The sequence below is a fragment of the Hippopotamus amphibius genome, chromosome 3 (assembly GCF_030028045.1).
Source record: "Hippopotamus amphibius kiboko isolate mHipAmp2 chromosome 3, mHipAmp2.hap2, whole genome shotgun sequence".
Lineage (NCBI taxonomy): Eukaryota > Metazoa > Chordata > Mammalia > Artiodactyla > Hippopotamidae > Hippopotamus > Hippopotamus amphibius.
The window spans coordinates 37,981,102-38,003,015 of NC_080188.1; the positions used below are offsets into that span (position 1 = coordinate 37,981,102).

Consider the following 21,914-nt stretch of genomic DNA (forward strand, 5'->3'; position numbering starts at 1 on the left):
GCAAGAATGTTATATATGGTAAAATATTGCTTTTATTGTATAATTTAGTTGATATAAAGTGGGTATGATTGCAATATGGTGTATATATTTTTAGCATTTAATAGGACAGACTCATTTGGAGCAAAAGAGTGTGAACCATAGGGTTGATTTAAAAATATCCAGCCTATTTTCAGAGTTCTCTTTGTCACCTAAATGACTTTCCTCCCAAATAAGCTGTAATTTTCTAGTACAATTGTCATAGAATTCCACCTTAGCATTTTTTCTCCTCAATGCTTATCCAAATGCTACAGCTGGAATTTCTTATGAACTCATAGTTATTGCCACTCACTCTGACACAATTTCTATAGACAGAATTCCCTTTTCATCATAAATGTGGACAAAGACTCTCTGAATATTTTAACCTTTAATCAAAATCTGCTAGTATAAAATCTCTTTTAGCAAAGGTCTGTAGATATCACATTTAAACCTTAAACCCTTTGCTTATGTGATGCATATATTAGTAGGTTGTTTTGTAAACATTATGATATACTTCATAAGGATTAGAATACTCTAAACTCAGTTTTTAGTGCAACAAATTAGTGCTCAAAGGCTTAACAAATCTTGGAAACTAAAGGAACCATTTAACCAAACACACTAAAGTAATTATCTAAATACAGGAAGATAATGTATGTTAAAGGAGAAATTGCTGGAAAAGTAAAGCACATGACAACATTTTGATTAATGAATGTAAACTTGAATTTCTCCTTTTGAGAATTAAATAACAATGTATAAATTATCCTGTGTCTGTAATAATTTTAAAAAGTATTGTTTAACTATAAAGGGAAAATTCAAAGTACTATGCTGGCAGAAGAAAGCCATTTTGAATAGAAAATATTAAAAGTAATTACATCACAAATATGAAATAGAATGCAATCAGAAAAAAACTTTAAAAGTCTGAACAATATAAAAAATAGGTTTAATTTAACTGAATAATATCATGCACTATTTTTCTGTACATCAGTGTCAAAATTTATTTATCAGATTAACTCCTTCACTGCCTGTCACTTAATATCACATAGTTTCATAGCTTCTTGCTACTGAAGATATTTCATCTATTCCATTACTCATAAATAGTTCAATACTTGTGAAGTAGTGTCAAATACTTTATGTTTCTTAGTCCCCCTGATTTGTTTTTGTTTTTTTAAACATATGCTTTGGTTTTTGTTTTTGTTTTTTAATTTTATTTATTTATTTATTTTATTTATTGGCTGCATTGGGTCTTCATTGCTGCATACGGGCTTTCTATAGTTGCAGATAGCAGGGGCTACTCTTCATTGCAGTGCACAGGCTTCTTATTGTGGTGGCTTCTCTTGTTGTGGAGCATGGACTCTAGGCACTCAGGCTTCAGTAGTTGTGGCATGTGGGCTCAGTAGTTGTGGCTCACAGGCTCTAGAGCACAGGCTCAGTAGTTGTGGTGCACTGGCTTAGTTGCTCCACAGCATGTCAGGGTTTGAACCCATGTCCCCTGCACTGGCAGGCAGATTCTTAACCACTGCACCATCAAGGAAGCCCAGTCCTCCTGTTTTTTTAATATGGTCTTCATTCTTCTAATGTTATTGGATTCAGTTGCCTCCACTTTGAAAGCACCTCCTTCAAGAAAGTCAAAAGAACACCCTATTCCCAACAACGCAAAAAAGTCTTACTACTTCACTCTCAGTTTTTAAAATGTCCTCCTCACTGCCTTGGAATATATTTTTTTTATTCTATCTCCCCTCTTTCCAATTACAAATGGGCTTCATTATCCCTAGGCTCTCAGAAGGAAAAGTTGAAGAAATACCATGTAACTGACAAAGCATAGGGAAAGCAGAAATGAAATCATCAGTCATAAGGTAGATTGACATTTTAAAAGCAATTCATTCTCCTTCTTCCAACCATGTATTTCCATTTCTCCAATTCTTGAATGGAAATTTGGCCACTGATCATAGTATGAATGAAAAATTTAAAATACCTTTAGTGCAATATTTTTTCACTATGAATCTATTTGACATAAAAATGTCCTCTGTGTCAGCAAATTATTCACATCAAAATGTGGGACATGTTTACTGCATTTCAAATAGATACTTACTGTGGTCCAACTGACTTGCTGACCCAGGTCTGTAAAATAAAGTGTGACAATGGAGGAAGTTGCAACACTTTGAATGGTTGTGTAGTCCTTCAAAAAGGGCCCACCTTAAACAAGAAGGAAATATTATTTTAATACAATTTCAAGGCATAATGATAAATAATTTTTAATATGAAACCAGTGAAAGCTAAGGATGAATTTTACAAAGAAATTGCAATTTACAGTAAATCTTTAAAGTAAGATAATGTGTGAGTAAACCCATTTTATAAAATACATCTGGCAAATTTTCAAATACACAGTGGTTTACCAATGCTATCTAAATAAAGAATAGACTACCACTAGCTACTATCATATTGTGTTCTGAGAAAATGTAATATTAGATAATATCATAATCAAATATGATACAAGGTATTTTTAAAGTATAATTTTACGTGTCAGTAGATGTATGCATTAATTGTTCTGTATGTGATTTTATTATAAGATAAATTATTTGGAGTAGAATGATTTTAAAAGTCATTGCAAAGCACCTAGGGATGGGCATGATTCACTTTTTAAAAGGTCGTTATGAATGCTGTGTGGTAACTGGGAAGAAAGGAAGGAAGATTACTTAGGAGAAAGTCAAAATTCATCAACCAGGGTAGGAGGTTTGTTTGGACAAAGAGGGCACTGGTGGAAATGTTAAAAATTCATCAATCCCAGACATATTTGGAACTTAGAGCAGATTCAACTTGAGAGAAAGGATTCAGTGAGATACAGGCAGTGCTTTGATTTTTGGTCTGAGCACTTAAGTGCATTGTAATCTCATTAACTGTCATGAAGAAGTTTGAGGAAAGAGTGGGATTTGGGGTAAAAATGAAAATTTCAGTTAGGGTGTATTTATTATGTGATATCTATTAGACCTTTAAGTGGGAGCTGTCAAGGAGGCAGCTGGGTAGCTCTGTCTGTAGATAATTTAAAAGTCATTAACACTTAAAGCCATGGGGCATGATGAGATTCTTTATGCATTCAGTTTGAAAAGATGGAAACTAAGACTGAGCTTTATAGCACTCCAGGTTTTTGAAGTAGGAAGACATAGATACAGCAAAGATTACTGAGAAGTAGTTTCTCATTAAATAGGAGGAAAACAAACACAACTAATGTCAGAAGATGTGTAAGGGAAATGTTCTGTTCTTAAAAATAAATACTAGGTAAGTCTGGCATGTACTGAAAGATATGTACAAAGATGTCCTTTTTAGCACTGTTTGTAATAGTAAAACATTGTAAAAATCTTGTATTCATAAATGAGATGTGGATAACTATATTTTGTTTTATTCAAACAAAAGTATACAGTACAAAAAGAAGAATGAGTAGATTAGAACTATATGTAGCAACACGGATGTTTATCACAAGTATATTGCCATTAGTGTTGTTGTTTCTATATATATGATAGTTTATGCTAATCTATTTGTAAGTTATATTATCTCCAGTCATGTACAGATTTCATTTCATTATCTATTATTGAAAGAAAAAGTAAGATGTTAATTTATGACTATCATTAGATGATTTTCAAAATCTGACATAGATTTTTAATTGTAATTACAGATATTTTAAAGTAAGATGAAAATATATTATTGTTATATATTAATTTTGATAAATGCAACATGAATATAATAGGCTATCACTTCCTTGATTAGGTTATGATATATGGCTTCAAAAGAGATCATCTAGGTGGGCCCGAGTTAATAACAGATTCTTTAAATCTCCATGAAGGAGTCAGAAAGAGGGATATGGAGATTCAATACATTAATAACTAGTTTTATGGACCAGGGTTCTTGGCCTCCTTAATCAATAGAAATTGATCAGAGGCCAGCCAAGAAATTCAAGCAAAGCTTTATTGGGGCCTCTGCTACAGCAGTGGGTAGCAAGAACAAACAGCAAGTTCCCTCCCTGAGGGGAGGGCGAGCTTGTCCCTTATATGGGGTGAGGGTAGGACTGTGTCCAGGGCTCGGACCAGAAGGGTAGCTTAGGTATTTAACCCACCCTTAGGTGGTGTTGTGTGCAGGGGTCATTAGCAGTACTCTGCTTTTGCTCCAGACCCCTGTTTTGCTCCAGGCTCTTCAAAACTAGCAGTTGGGATTTTTGGTCTCTTTGTATCTTTTGTCCAGAATTTGTCCCAACTACACATGCACGTAGTTATTTTTAGTCCCATACAGTTTCTTTGTATTTTGTTGCTTGAGAAGAGGTATGTCCAGGTTCAAGTATTGCAGCACTGCAGCAAAGGGTCCCAAGTCCCAGCCCGTCTCACTAGGAAGAGTCACAGTACAATTGTTGGCTTAAAAATGGAGAGAGCCACATGGTAAATAATTCAGGTGGCCTCTAGTAACTGACAGGCTGCAAGGAAATAGGAATCTCTGTCATACAATCGCAAAAGATGGCTTCTGCCAACAAGACTGAAGATGGATGTAGAATTTTCTCAAAAGTCTTTAGATGAGAATTCAGCTTAGCTGATATCTTGATTCTAAACTTGTGATACTTTGAGTAGAGAATGCAGCCATAGTGTATGTATCTTTGACGTAATAAATGAGTGTTGTTTTAAGCTACTAAGTTAGTGGTAATTTGTTGCACAGCAATAGAAAGCTAATGCAACATGGTTCAAGGTAAAGACTTTGATATCCAGATGGTTAGTAATGTCGTGACAATCATGTATAATGACAAGAAATGTTGATAAGGAAAAAAAATTCTTATCACTTTGTACCACTTGAAAGTGTGCTGAAAACATCTTTCCAACATGTACCTATTGACATCTTTGGGGAGGGAATGGTTTCTATTCCTCTATCACCCTTGCTGACTTCAAGGAATGGAATATTGGCATTATATTTTTAAAATGTAGACAAATCAATATGATATTTGGATAAAACAACCTGACAGAATCCAATCATATCATTAATCAATCACTCTTAGATACAGTAATCAGGGACCCCTTTGCTTGGCATACAATACTCATGTCGTTTTCCAATGTGAGAGGAATATGTGGGGCCAAGAGAACATGCCTGATAGGAGCCCATGCGGTCTATGTCATACTCTGACCATTTAAGGCCCCTGAATTTTATGCCTGAATTAACTCAAGTCATACATCTTTTGGGGGCATTTTCTCCCAAGAATGGGCCAGACACTAAAGTGCATACTTGTAACCCTAGAGGTTTGTCAAGGCTGTTGTATAATGGGTATGGATGGGTGGAGACAGGGATGGGTAGAGAAGGACCAACTCTACCCATGCTTCAACTTTCTGTTGAACAAATCTAATGGTTCTAAGAATTAGAAATTCAACCTTGGACATTATGAAGTATATTAATCACTTCCAGGACATTATGAAGTATATTAATCACAGTAAGAAGAACACATTTTAGTTACCAGTTTGTATGACAGATTTATTGCAATAATGGCTACAATTATTCACCATTACCATGTCAACACCATTTACAATATGACTTTTAGTTCCTTCCATTAAGATTTGGTATCTGTTTCCCCATGCCTTGAATATAGGCTAGCTTAGTGTCTTGCTTTGACAAATAAAATGTGGAGCAAAGGATCATATACCAGTTCTAAGCCTGAGCCTCATGAATTCTTGAGTGCTTGTGCTCATTTATTTACACTACTGATTCTACCATGATAACAAGCCCAGACTATTCTGATGAAGCATAGAACAGAGAGGAGTGACTGTAGTCATTGCCATTCTTGACAGGTCAGTCTTCAACAATACACCAGTTGACTGTAGCTGTTTGGGTGAGACTAGCCAAGCATGGCCAAGTCCAGCCCAGCTCAGCAGAACCACTGAGCTAAATAAACATTTGCTATTTTTCCAATAAAAATCAACTTCTTGCTCTTTCATTTGTGTTTTAGCAGTCTTTTGTGTGAGGAAACTACAAAAGACTAAATTCACATGTTGTCATTACTCGTAGTACAGTCATTCTGGCAAATATATTCTGGCAGCAAATATATGTAAATATTCATGCCTTGCTTTGTTTTGGTGTTGTCTTTTTCCCTAATATTAATAGTTACAACTATGTTTAATGAAGCATCTACCACATATAAATCATTATAGTGCTTTATAAACATAATCTTATTTAATACTTACAAATCCTCCCTCCCCCCCAAAAAAAATTAAGTTAGGTTCTTCACTAGCTCTGCTTTATAAAAGAAGACTTTAAAGATAAGTAAGAGTCATGTTTAAAATTCTGCATTACTCCAAATAACCTCTTCTTTGCACCATATCCTGCTTATATTACTAAATTCATTGATTTTTTTTTCAAACATGTCATCATATTCCTATCAAAGGACACTTGGAGGGTTATACTTTATTCAGATCACACCCTGGTACACTCAACCAGATATATAAGTGAGGGAGAAGTAAAAAGTCACATTCACCAGAAAGGTTGAAGTAATAGAAATTCCCCAGTCCCATATAGTGCCCTTCAAATTGAAATTACATTTGACACTGATGCCTGTGGCATTCTCAGTTTTCCTTATATAAGACTCAAGTTCATAAAACCATACCACTATTTCATTTTATGTTATTTCAGCATCCATGTGTTGAAAGGCATTTATGTGCCTGGCACATACTATGCCCTGCAGAGGCAAAAGAAAACAAGACAATGATTCTTCTCTTTTAAACTCTAGCCAGTTGGGAATTTGTCTTGAACATTTGAGTTTGGAAAAATGTGACACCTCAAGAAAGTGTGATTTGTAAAAATGTTATGGATTCCTATGTTTTCAACGTAGAAGTCGCAGAGAAAGATAGAATAATTAAGATAACAGTGAAAACAAGAGATCATCTTAGAGAAATCCAAGGAAATTATTTGTCCTTGAGTGCATATGATATTTAAGAAATGATAACCTGAATATTAGCAAAAGCAAAAACTGCAGAAAAATAAAATGCAGTTCACAACTGTATGGACAAATCTCAAGACTGAAATTTCTTAATAGATGCCTTTTGTAGATTTACTATCATGGACCTGAACTGAATATCCCTCCAAAATTTACATTCTACCCACAGTTTTATTTAACAAGTCCAAATTTAAGGTCAAGTTGATGCAATGTCAAAAAAAATGATTCTAAGCAGGAATCACTTTTGCATATATATTTATAAATTTTCTGAATGAAGAGTAGGGTTTGAAATATTTTTAAATATTTATTTATTTATTTGGCTGCTCTGGTCTTAACTAACCAGCATATGGGATGTTTTTAATTGTGACATGTGGGCTCTTAGTTGTCACATGCAGGGTCTAACCTGGGCCCCTTGCATTGGGAGCATGGAGTTTTAACCACTGGACCACCAGGGAAGTCCCAGATTTGAAATTTTGAAATACTTGAGACATATCAGTGGATACAATACTTCTCTCTATAATTCATTCATTCTGTTCCTCCTTACCTTCCTTATTCTGCTTTTGAACAGAAGAAAAAGGAAAGAGAGCTAAGCTGTATCCCAGAGACTGTATTAGGAGGCAGTAGAATAAGGGAATATAGCAGTAAAAGCTTTTGAGACAGAAACATGTTAGTTGAGATCTTGCCTCCAATACACACTGACAGTGAATGTGTGATATTTATTTCTGTGAGACTAAAATTCCCTGCCCATAAAACTGGAACACTAGCTTTTTGGGAGGATGAAATGAGATAATAGATTTAAAGTATTTATTACAATACCCGCCATTTAGTAAGTGATAAATAAATGTTATCTATTGATGGCATAAAAGGGATTCTAAATTAAATAAATAGATCAGTGAAATTGGTTCTTACCACGTTCTAGCTGCAGGCCCACTCGAGAAGGGTAACACTTTGGACCTATCAAATGAAAAATAACATTTAATTTTAAGCACAGGTGTAAGCACATTTTAAAAACAATAGTTTCCATTGGAATACAGATTAGATCTCAGGAAGTGAAAAAAAATTATTATCCAGTGTCAGAAATGAAGATAGTGTTTTTATAATTTGCAGGGTGCTGACGAGCACTGGAGATAGTTCTGGAAGAAAGCATGATGGGATCTTTAGGGGTGGTGATTTTCTGCTTTTTGATTTGGAAACTGGTTATGTAGATACATTCAATTTGTGGACATGTTCTAAAATAAGTGAACTATGTCTTGTGCACTTTTTGAAAATGATTTTCCAAAAAAAAATCTTAAATATCTTCATTTAAAACTGGAGAACTTTGACCCCATTTAAAATTTATTTAATATTAGCATGTAAAAGTGGATTGTTTTCTCTATCAAGAGTAAGGTACTCTATCAGAATAATATATACTATTGACCTTTATCATTGTGGGCATATTAATTATAGCAGAAACATCACTTTAGTATCTTCTGCTTATACTACTATTTGTAATAAATAGATTACTAAAAATTCTATCTGGCTAGGAAAATCAAAATACCTTTATTATACACTGCCATAATAAAAAAGTTGGTTCACAATGACCAGAATATAATTATTTTCTTTTAAAATGAATTCTATATTATTATTTTAAAGTCTCTATTGAAAATTTAATTCTTAACTTTAATTCTTAATTTTAAGCAAATTCAGTTGATAAATAATAAATTGAGTATTGTCAAAAGAATATTCCACAATTGTTATTCCATTTTTAAAACATCACTTTCTAAAGTGTTAGTAAGGGTAATGATAATGTGACATACCTAGACTATTGGGATGAATTCTTTGTAAATTTAATGCAGAAAGACAACTATACATGCAAGTTCTCATGGACAAATAACTCATAAGTCAAAACTTGTAATCACAAGTCAAAAGCTATTTAGGATTATAGCTAAACAAAATTTAGTGACAGTGTGGCAAATGAGGAAGACACAAACATTTAACTCTGACATTTGATTTTTTAATTGGAAAACATGTAGGTAAAGGCACTATATTTATTTTGTATATGGTAATAATTGTTATTATTTATATAGGCATTTGTTCTGAAATGCATGCTAACATTATTTGTTGAAAAGTATTTATAAATAGCTACCTTTATTCTTCTGAAAACCTGCTGCCAAAGAAGTATGATGGAAACAAATGCAAAGAAATGTCTACAGTTTAATTGTTTCCAATTATGGATATTGGAGAAAATACAAAACTTATGACAATCCATTTATATTTGACAAAAAGTCATTGAGTTCCTACGATGAGTGTGCATGAGCTGTCAAGTTCTATCCATTTAAATAATATTCATGTAAGACATCATTTTCAATAGCACTTTGTGATGCCTTTAATGATGGAAATGCCAATGCAAAACTAACTCTGTCATTCTAGGCAAATAGATCTGTCTATGAACTAGATGAGTCAATACTGGCTGAAGCCACAATGATCAGTCAGAGAAGTTAGGAGCTCTAAACATCTCAGGGAAAACCATGTTCTTCCAAGTCTCTCAACAAGGGTAAACTATAAATCTACTTATGAAATAAACCTGGCATTTAATGGTTGTGATCTCTGAACACTGTGTCCTAGTGAGAGTTATTAACTGCCTATGTAAACCTTTAGATTAGTTTCAGTCACCTTTTCAAAGAGCAAAACATACATTTTCTGAAATGTTCTGTGCTTATTGGGGTGAGATGGAATAGGCTGGAAGAACAGCAGAGGAAAAAGACAGTTTATAAAGGATAAAGGACATACGTTGCACAAGGATTTTTAGCATGTATGGGTAGTCTAGAAGATTATTTATAATGCTGAGTACATTGAACTTGGACAACCGGCTCACAGCTGAATTATGACTATGCAGTGCATCAAATGCATCTGCTGGTATCTTAAATTACTTAAGACATTGAACTTAACTTGTGTAACTCCTATCATTTTCTAGCCATGACTTAGAGTTCTATCCTTGATGATTGGAAATGTTCATATCACTATGTAATAATATCCTAAATAAGTAATGTCTGCATGTAATTCAAATATATTTATTTTATAAGGTTTTATAAACTGTTGAAAATTAGAATTAGTGTTATTCTCAGCATCACAGAATAGAACAGGATAGGATAGGATAGGATAGGATAGGATAGGATAGGATAGGATAGGATAGAATAGAATAGAATAGAATAGAATAGAATAGAATAGAATAGGAAAGTAGAAATGGATTGTCATTGTACTGGATGCAATATATTAGAATAAATTCTGGAGAAACAGGTTCGGTATTCTTTCTTGAACTTTTGTTTCAATAGCTCAAATTGTATAGATATATTTGTGTTTTTATATGACTAATGTGCATTCTTTATTCTGAATCATAGTCAAAAAAGCTTGAAATCCATGTCTTATATATTGTATTTTATTGTAAAATAAAATATATTTCCTAATGTATTGTAGAGCTTTTACATAAAAATTGGCATTAATGATTGAATTAAGTCCTATATGATAAAACAGGTTTAATAGGCTTGAATATTTTCTTCCTTCAAAAAAATTTGTTTTTAAATTTTAAAAGGTTAAGGAAGAGGCCAATAATATAAATTATATGGATATAAATCATCTAAAATATGTTATAAGCTACTTACACTCAAGTACATATCTGAGATGCCTGCCCTTACCTTCTTTTAACCTAAGAACATGTTGACTGCCATCATTTTTATTATGATTAAAGTTCTTTCTAGAGAATATTGATCAACAGTATTAATTTTAACTTAAATGTACCATTCATGTTTACAGATATTCAATTTTAGAAATGATAGAAGTCAACAACAGAGAAATGTTTTATTCTTGACTCACTGATGGCATGTGTTCTATCTTTGTGAAAATATAGAGCCAATTAGTAGTTAGAACATACAGATTGAAGCATGCATAGATTTAATTATTTAGTGTGGCACAGTTTATAAGATATTAAAATTATTTTTGATAGTTCTTGATTACAGATGGTATTGAATACTTAACTGAAACCTATGTGTCATATTATACTGAAAGAGGAGAAATTTCAAAGGAAAAGTACTGGAGGAATTTTTCAGAAATAATTAGAATCCTTAATGACCTAGAACTTGACTCCATTACTTAAGACTCTAGGTAAAACTTGCCCTCTGATCTCTGCTCTTTTCTTGATCACCAATCCTACTAGGAGGGATAATTTCTGAGAGCAGTTAAGGATTAATTAAAGAAACCACATAGTTAATGTGGTGGGATATTCATAGTGGACCACAGAGATATTTGGGGAAAGAAAGCAGTGATCAGTTTTTTTGTTTACATCTTTGGTGCTTTGTGGCTGGTGCAGTGAGATGGGAAGAGTAAAGAGAAATAGAATACAGTTCTTAAACAAATGCTATTCAGAGCTGGCTCTGTTCGAGAGTTTAGTGGAAGTAAGATAAAACAGTGTTGTTGTATCAGTTTCTATGTGGCTCAGTTCAGTACCTCAAAATTCCAGAACTGCATGTAGGAGAAAAAAGTATATTTGTCTGGATTGTTCACTGTGACCTGCCACTAGATGTAAGTGTTGCAGTCAAAGTAAATTTGGGAACTGACAATTCCAGAGAGGAAGAAGCAAAAAAGGCCCATATTTTCTAAATAATTGATATATACAGGATATTAAGAAATATTTTTGAAATGTTCAGAAAAATAAATACGCCACATGTCAACAAAACCTTTAGGTAGTACAGCCTCAAAAAATGTAGCATCATAAATTTAAAGTGTAGTAATTATTATTTTCAATAGCCCATTTGAAAAGAAAAGTGGACTATATGTATATATATAATATGTTTATATGTAATATAAATGTGTGCTATATTATATACCTTTAGTTTTTTCAAATGTATGTACATATAAAAGGATTATATGTATATATATATAAACAATGTAGATTCATTTTAAATTTAAAAAAGATAAAAAATGGAAAATATAGTTATATGAATGAGTGAATAACCAGACATTAATACAGAAGAACTATTTATACTATAGAATGGGATCTGGAATAATAAGGTCTGGCTTAATGTGATTATGCACAAAAAGTTAATATAATGCAAAGTCTCTTAATGACATTCCCTGTATGAAAATTAATAAAGGAAGAATATCACCAATAGTTGATGAGATTTTGAAGGTAAATTGTTGAGCATAGAACACTCAATTTCATCTTCAGTGGATTTTTTCTTACCACAGAAAATGATGGTAATAATATGAATGCTAAAATAAACATAAATCAGAAGGCCATTGAAATCCTACAGGAAAGAAACATTTTTTAAAAATCTCTTAAACTCATGAAATGAATTTGATTTAATCTAAAATGACTCCCTGAAATGAACTAAAAAACTGCGAGTATAATTGAAAAATGATTATGAGCCTGATAGTTGTTAGGTGCACTTCAAATGACATCCCATATCAGGATCATCTTGTAAGACAAGCAAATAAAAAAAGAGTGTAATTTCAAATAAATTAAAGGAACTACAACCGTAAGTTAAAATAAAGAAATTAATTTTCCAGAAGAGAGATGGTAGTGGTCTCCTGTGCTTAAATTGTATGAAACCAAATCTGAGTTTTGAACATGCTTCTAGATCAACACTTTGAAAAAAAGATAACAGGCAAGAGGCCATAAGTGGAAAACATCAAGCATGATGATTGCTCTTGAAATGTTGCTTTTCATGAGATGATACTGAAATATTGTATATATTTTATTTAAAGAAAAAGATTTAAGGGAAAATGAAAGTAATTTTTAAATACTGAAAAATTATTAAGTAGAATAAAGACAAGGACCATTAAAAACACCTTTAGGGTTAATTGGAAGAAAGGGTATTTGCAAAAGGTAAGAATTTCATTGAAAGTAGTTAACCACTGGTTTCCTCTCATGATATGTGTAATGTTAATATTTAAAAGATAATGTAGCATAAATTCCTGTATTTGTTGGGGAGGTAGACTGAAAAAATTTTAAGATAAATATCACTTCTCAAAAAAGCATTTATTAATAATTCCATATTATTAAAAAAAGAATACCTGAAACTTTGTATCAGGTTTTGTCAGTAGTCACCCTAATAATATATATATATATATTTTTTAATCCTTATTTGAAGTAAATTTAATTAAGAAAAATGATTGGTATAATAAGCATAAACTACTACACGTAACATGTATTATGCTTATTATGCATGATAAGCAGACATAATTTTCATCATAGAATATTCATACTGTAAAAATCTTCAGAATATATCTACTATTAATCATATATTTGAACAATAAAAAGATAAGGCCAAGTGTGATGAAATTATTTGCCTAAATTAAATCAGTGATTCAATGGCTAAGTTTGGTCTAGCACCCAAGGATTTCAGTTCTCAATTTACTAACTTTCTAATATACCATGTTTTGTTTTGTTTTGTTTTGTTTTCTGATTGTTTTCAATCAGTTAATAGCATGTCAAAGAGGAGTAGAAGGAAAATAATAAGTGAAGGAAAAAGCAAATTAATATATGTAGGCACTCTTCTTCCTCAATTCCTTGATTATTCTAAGACTTAACTGGGAGTTTTATTTTATTTTTTATTGAATTAGGGTTGACGTACAATATTATATACAAGTGTACAATATAGTGATTTACAATTTTTAAAGATTTTACTCCATTTATAGTTATTATAAAATATTGGCTATATTCCCTGTGTTGCACAATACATTTTTGTAGCTTATTTTATGTATAATAGTTTGTACCTCTTAATCCCCTACCCCTATGTTGCTCCTCTCCCTTTCTGCCTCCCCACTGGTAACCATTAGTTTGTTCTACATATCTGTGAGTCTGTTTCCTTTTTGTTATATTCGCTAGTTTGTTGTATTTTTTTTAGATTCCATATATAAGTGATATAATACAGTATTTTTCTTTCTCTGTCTGGTTTATTTCACTTAGCATAATACCCTCCAAGTCCATCCATGTTGCTGCATATGGCAAAATTTCATTCGTTTTTATGGCTGAGTATTAGGCCATTGTATATATCTATATCATGTCTCCTTTATCCATTCATTTGTTGATGGACACTTAGGTTGCTTGCATATCTTGTTAATTGTAAATAACGCTGCTGTGAACATTGAAGTAAATTCTTGTTTCCTCATCTTTTTTTTCTGTTATGCAAATTAATGTCTTTTAAATTTAAACATTTCAGGAGCAAATTTAAAGGTCAAAAAATCATGTCAGTTATAAATTATTTATATGACATATCATTGTATTACATAATCTATGGAGCCTCTCTATATGGAAACTTATTGCAGGTTTGACAAATGTATGATCAATTATGTGTCTTCCTGTTTATGTGGGAATTGAAATGCACTGCTATCTTATAAGCTATATTTAATACATACTAAGTGCCGACTTATACACTATCAGAATCCATATGGCCATTTCTGTGTTTTATAAATTAAAGAAAAAACAACTAATGACTCAGAATGATGCAAATAACATGTTTTGTGTCATTTTTAAGAGACGTTGGAATTCAGAGAATGCTGAAGTGACTGAGTACAAGAAAAGCATGAGAATATTTCATGGGCAGAGCCTTTATTAACACATAATATATAATTAATTAGAAGAAAATAGGAAACATCAGATGAGAAATATATATGGAAAATTAAAAAGATACACTGAATCATTTACCTTCCAATATGTGTGTGTATCTTCAAGAAACACAATGAAGTAAGTGTAACTTTGTAGAAAATAAATTTCCCTGAAAATAACAAATTAAGATAGCAGATAACAAAACTGATGGATTCCATTTGAGGATAATTCATTTTATGACTCTCCGTAGTCAATGATTGCATTTGGTTGGAAATTACATTCCCATACGCATGATTCAATGTATTCACACTGATAATAAATAAACCCTCCAAGGTATATCTATAATATGAATAGTCAAATTGATATAATCAATCATCAGTACTTTTTAAAAATAAACATTTGAAATGCAGCATATAGTACAATAAATGATCAAACACCAAGATTAAATCCAGAGAGCATCAGATATATAAAGTGTCTCATAAACTTTATCACCTACATTTATTAAAAAGTGAGTAAAGATGTAAAATCAAAAATAAAAAATGAGAAAAGAATATGGCACTATAAACATTTAAAGTTTTATTTGATAAAATACCAAATAAAATTTATAGAAAACAATCAATTTTATGGTAATAAAAATGTAATGGACCCATCTCCTAGAGTAATGGAAATAAAAACAAAAATAAACAAGTGGGACCTAATGAAACTTAAAAGCTTTTGCACAGCACAGGAAACTATAAACAAGATGAAAAGACAACCTTCGGACTGGGAGAAAAAATTTGCAAATGAATCAACAGACAAAGGATTAATCTCCAAAATACATAAACAGTTCATGCAGCTCAATATCAAAAAAACAAACAACCCAATCAAAACATAGGCAGAAAGACCTAAACAGGCATTTCTCCAAAGAAGACATACAGATAGCCAAGAGGCACATGAAAAGCTGCTCAACATCACTAATTATTAGAGAAATGCAAATCAAAACTACATTGAGGAGTCACCTCACACCAGTTAGAAAGAGCATCATCAGAAAATCTACAAACAATAAATGCTGAAGAGGATGTGGAGAAAAGGGAACCCTCATACACTGTTGGTGGGAATGTAAATTGATACAGCCACTATGGACGTCCCTTAAAAAACTAGAAATAGAATTACCATATGACCCAGCAATCCCACTACTGGGCATATACCCAGAGAAAACCATAATTAAAAAAGATACATGCACCCCAATGTTCATTGCAGCACTATTTACAATAGCCAGGTCATGGAAGCAACCTAAATGTCCATCAACAGATGAATGGATAAAGAAGATGTGGTACATATACAATGAAATATTATTACTCAGCCATAAAAAGGAACAAAATTGGGACATTTGTAGAGACATGGATGGACCTAGAGACCGTCATACAGAGTGAAGTAAGTCAGAAAGAGAAAAAACAAATATCATATATTAACACATATATGCAGAATCTCAAAAAATGGTACAGATCAACTGGTTTGCAAAGCAGAAATAGAGACACAGATATAGAGAACAAATATATGAACATCAAGAGGGGAAAGCAGGGTGGGTTGGGGTGGGATGAACTGGGAGATTGGGATTTCCATATATACATTACTAATAAGTAAAAAATGTCAAATTGTACACTTTAAATAGATGCAGTTTATTGTATGTCAATTATATCTCAATAAAAGTCCTTAAAAATGGAATGGAATGATGGAAGAGCCAATTAGACTAGGCAAAAGAGAGAATTTGTCAATTGGAAGTTGAATCAGAAGAAATTATTCAGAAAATAGAAAATTAAAAAGAATAAGAGAATATAAAAAAACATAAAAAGAAATAGAAAATTGAATGCTATTATATATATATTAGGCATCCCTATGCATAAGCAAAGTATTCCATTAGCTGCAATGGTAAACTATGTGTTCTACCCAATACTTCCTATTGAGGACAACTAGGAAAGTATGGCAAAATATTTTATCAAAATCTCCAGGGAGTTGAGAAGAAAATGAAGTATTATGAAGCTAATATCTGGGAGAAAGAGAAGCCCAGAAAGCTGAGCCCAGCATATGAAGCCACATTCCCCTCAGGATATCTGCTTATATTGTAAGAGACAGCTGAGCAAGGCTTTCCACAGACTCAAAAGCCTGAGAAAACAAAAAAGAAGACTTTATGCCCAATCAAGAAGGAAAAGCCCTAGTAAAAGCCTGATTTATCAACTAGTATCACAAAATAAGGACAAATGAGAAAAACACTTGTTCTCACAAGGAATGAAGCTGAACTTTGAATCATCTTAATACTTGTTTGGATTCAAGTGATCTGTAAGTTCCAAAGTCCATCCCTACTGCCTGAGGAAGCAAAAGTAAATCTTCTCTGAAGAAATACAACTTTATCCAGAGTCTTTAATTACCTCTACATTTTTTGATATTTTCAAATTTCATGAAAGGCAATTAGACTGAGAGCAGATTTCAAAGTGACAGCAACAAGAGATATTGTCCAAATAGCTTCCAAATGGAGTATTTTTTAAAGAAAATATAAAATAATAATATTATTAGTTAGACTGACTTACACTTACACTCAATGGACCTTTTCTGTCTGTTAGTAGATGAACATCCAAAAGATCAACTTTGAGAAAAAGAAATTGATTCCAGGGCTGAGGTGAGAAAAACAAAACAATATTGAGCAAAGAAACTAGCACATAAGTAGATGTTTTATATAAAATAGCAGAATATTTATAAAATTTGAATTTAAATTTAAAGTAATAATGGTAAATAATAATTTACATTCATATACAAAAACAAAGTACTGGACAGCAATAATGTGCAAAGTGGAAAGTATTCTTTGGAGTTAAGCATTTTGAATATCTTATGAAATTTAAGAAGGATGTAAAAATAGTAATTAAACTCAGATTTTGATAAAAGTTTAAAAAATTTTTGGAACAGTTTTATTTGTAAAATTTTATACATCTGGGAAGCCAAACTTTTAATAACAGCCCTCTATTTTCCTTGTTCTGGCATCCAAAGATGTACCCAACATTTTCCTTTCCTGTCCAGCAAAAACCCTGCTCCAGTGGGAAGTTCTCATGTGTACAAAACAAAATTAAGGGACAGGAAATATTGATCAGGGCATGGAATGATAAATAGGAGACATGGTGGCAATACAGAATGTCCTGTGCACACTGAATTATCGCTTTAGCTGCATTGCTTTAGTAGTACTGTTATACTCTTTCCAAACAGTAAAAGCCTAAAAGCCTGAACAAAAGGGCAAGCATATGAATTTCTGTTTCTTTTTTCATTAGAAATAAGCACCAAGTATCATACAAAACTCTTTTTTGATGTACTAGAATACTTTCTGGTGATTTAATATTGTTGAATCAGTTGTATTATTTATGAGAAATGATTCCTTCATTATAGTACTTCACTAGAAATAAATGAACCATTTTATTCCCTGTATACCATTTCTTTTCAATCTTATAAATGCTACCTACACAATTAAGTGATAAAGCTAAAATGGAATCAAGGAAACCAGTAAAAATATGTGTGATAGTGTTTATGTATCTGAAAAATAAGAAAGCCATTTCCTATCTCAAATCCAATAACAACAACAAGTTTTAACACAAACCAGCATCAACCAATGTGTATAAATTTGCTGGCCTTGAAAAGAAGATGCATCTGCTAGACAGTTTTCTATTACAAAGTTCTCAAATAAGAAAGAAAAAATGTTATAACACTGTATAATCAACAACCACAAAGCAACCTTCTGTAGGAAAACAGACATGGTTTTAAAAATATTTAAAAGCTGCATAAACAAATATTCAGAATTATAAAGAGTATGAAAGCAAGAGATACAGTAACAAGCCAGTTTCACAGTAAGATACAAGGCACAAAGCAAGAAAATGTGGGACAGGAAGAAGAGTATACAGAGCACAACTGAACTATTTCTTTGTCTTCCTTCACTTAAGTTTATAACCAGTTTGTTCACCTAGTTACTTCTAAGGAACCATACTTCTAAGGAACCACCAGGATTGATCACCATGCTTATATTCACATTTACTTTAGATATCATTTAGCTGTTCAACTGTCTCAGAGCATCCAACATCACAGTGATACTTCTCCCAATTTGGCTTTGTACAGTCACTAATCAGACCTGACTGTCCACCTCTCCATGTTTTCTCAGACTCCTCCAATGTACTTTAAGGCATTTATAGCCTGTCATCAGCAACAACTTTTAAATCAACAACTTCCACTTAAAAAATCCTTCAATCTTCTTACTTTAATATAAAACTTTAGTGCATCTTCTTCAACTGGTGTTTACTCTTTATGCCAAACCGAATTGTAGGCCTAAAAGTATATTAGGAATCCTCTGTGCTATTAAATCCAAAACATTTTTTTCTCCATTCTCCTCAGGTAATGCCTATCAACAGACTTTACTACTTAGTATTATCTCTTCTTGTTGCCATCTATGATTCACTGGTATTTGTATCTAAGTCACTGGAGACTTAACTTAGAGCATCCTCTCTATCACTACTCATTTACCATTGTAGGTGATTTTAATATCACTTAAATTCCCTGTCATTTAGTTCTTGATCTACTCATCCAAATGTTCTCTCTCTACTTTCTCACTCTGCCAGAGTCTCATGCTCACCAATAAATGCATTGCCTCCAAAACACAGATTTCTAACATCCTACTCTCTCATCATCACTACCATTTCTTTCTATTTAATTTAGTATTGCTAGCTTGGATAACTTTTGATTCTCCAAGGACTTCCCAACAATTGTCTTACTATTTTCACTATGATAAAATTTTTATTTCTCCCACATTTTAATTCTTCTCTAGGATTAATTCTAGTATCTATAATTGTAATCATACCTAATCAATGATCTTAACTACTTTGCCCAATTTTCTCTCTGTCTCGCTAGCTTAGAAAATGCTAAACATTTTATATTCAACTATTCCATTCTGTGTCTGAATCTGAGTTTCTGAATGGTTTTCCTCTGATGCTATCACATCCCTAGTTTCCCTGATACTAACAGAATGAGCAAATCCCATTATTACTTCCCAGTTACTTTTTCCCATTACCCTGCTTTTTGATCTTTCTATCTGAAATTATTTTATGTACCTATTAAGATGTTTAGCATACATTTCTCCTTACTGTTGTGCAACATCATGAGAATAGGTAGCTATAATCACTTGTATTACCACTGTATAGAGAGTGATTAGAAGACTGCCTGGCACAGAGGAATGTGTGATTTTATAAGATTTGAATAAACATATGGCCTCTTATTGAAGAAGAATTGGCAGAAGCTATGTATGCACCATAGTTTTAACAAAATGCAATATTAGTTGTTTATAATAAATCCTTTCCCTGTATAATGAAAATCACTGTCTTGTTGCTGTTTAACTGCAAAGACTGTGGACATTGACTGGGTTTAAATCCTGATACTATATAATTTACTAGTTGTCTTATTTATCTTGAGCAACTTACCTTTCTGAATCCTGTTTTTCTCATATGTTAAGCAAAATTTTTTTAAAAAGAGGAGGGAGTAACAAAGTTTTCTAACTCTCAGGGATGTTTTGAGACCTAAATGAGATAATGCATGCAAATCAGCAAAAATTCATAAGAACTAATTTAACGATGTGTTTAAGAAAGATTTGTGACTGTTGCAATTAAAAAGATAGGGGGCAAAAAATCATAAACATTTCCAAGACAGAGCACATGGGCAAATTGAGCCAGGTAAGAAATAGATTCTGTGATACAGTGTCTATTTGCCTATATCTTCTTCATGTGTTCATGTTATGTACTTTGCAATGTTACTGTTCCTCAGTGATAGAAAGTGATCATACTCATAAAAAATGTGTACGAACAATTGTAAATTTCACATTATGCTAATATAATTCTCCTATTTATCAATCATGTATGAGATCTTTAGATTTACAGAAACAAACAGAGCAAATAAATGATAGAGTATGAATAATCTCACAGTCAAAACACAGTTGCTGCTCAAACAGGAATAAAACCAAGGAAACATTCTTCACCTCACACCTTAAATTATATATTAAATAGACTTTTCTTTGCCACCAACAAGATAAATACACACAAATACACATAGAATATGAGGACATTATGAGGACCTTCTATGCCATAAAAAGCTTGAACTTGATGCTGGAGGTAGTAAGGACAAGATACTAGAGCAGGTCAATATATGAGAAAATGTATCCAACAAGAGGCTATGCAGGTATCTAGATTAAAAATTACAAAGATTTAAATTGTGGTTATGAGAATTATAGTGATTTACAGATTTCAAATATACCAAAGGTCTCAAATTGGTAATTTTTTCAGTAGTAGTTATTTATTTAATAGTCTGAGGCCTGAGGGTTGGGGGGGGAATGAATTGGGAGATTGGGATTGCCATATATACATTACTAATAAGAAAAAATACCAAATTGTACACTCTAAATATATGCAGTTTATTGTATGTCAATTGTATCTCAATAAAAGTTCTTAAAAAAATAGTCAGAGGCCCCTTTTGGAAAATCACATTGCAATTTCTGAACACAATCTAAGAAGTTTAATAAATATGCTTGTAATATCGATGAATATACACATACCTACACAGCCATACCTATATACAAACAAACACAAATAGTTTCTCTTATACTTGAGATATTTCATCTTTTTTAGGATTAGGAAAGTTTACATTAATTTGTCATTCCCCAAACCCAATAGCTTCAAATATAAACAAAATGCCTAGGATAAATAGGACAGCTAATTATCAAACTACTGCAATTACTAAGAAATCCAAACACATTTTCAGCTGAGGCAGATAAACAATTCAGGTGAAAATCTTCCATGTCAATAAACCCTAGGACTTTTTAATGACACTTTTACACTGAAAGATGATTTAGTATGAAGTATATTTTATTATATATTGTCCCAAAGATTACTTCTTTTCAGTTTTCACCATTTCTTAGGACTTGGAAAAAACCTTGAATGTTTCCAGATTGAGTCTATTCCCCAGCTTTGTGTGTCAAAATTCTAATGAATCACTCTTAGGTGTCTGAAATATATACAAGAAATTGAGATGCTATATTGGGTGTTTAATATGCAGTTAAAAGTTCTGAGGAGACAGTTTTGATTTCATTTATTCATTAGTGATGTTTTCCAAGCCATGGGAATTGTTGAGAGCACAACAAAAGAGAAAGAAATGTAGAATTAAAAGGGGAAAATGTTGAAGATAGAATCTGAGAAGTAATGAATATATAAGAGGCCAAAGAATGATGGGGAACAAGAGGTTAGAGAAGACAGAAATCAAATTCAATACCTTAAAATCAAATGGGCAGAGAATTAAAAATCAAACAGACAAAAGAAGACA

General features: G+C 32.3%; 1 protein-coding gene across 1 annotated transcript in view; it reads right to left on the reverse strand.

Annotated features, from left to right (window-relative positions):
* TECRL (trans-2,3-enoyl-CoA reductase like) overlaps positions 1–21,914 on the reverse strand; it is a 106,126-nt gene that overhangs the window by 44,211 nt on the left and 40,001 nt on the right. The window contains exons 3-4 of the mRNA XM_057727847.1: positions 7,874–7,918; positions 2,105–2,208 (exon numbers count right to left, since the gene is read on the reverse strand). Coding sequence (XP_057583830.1) covers positions 2,105–2,208; positions 7,874–7,918 — 149 coding nt within the window. The remainder of the gene's footprint in view (positions 1–2,104; positions 2,209–7,873; positions 7,919–21,914) is intronic.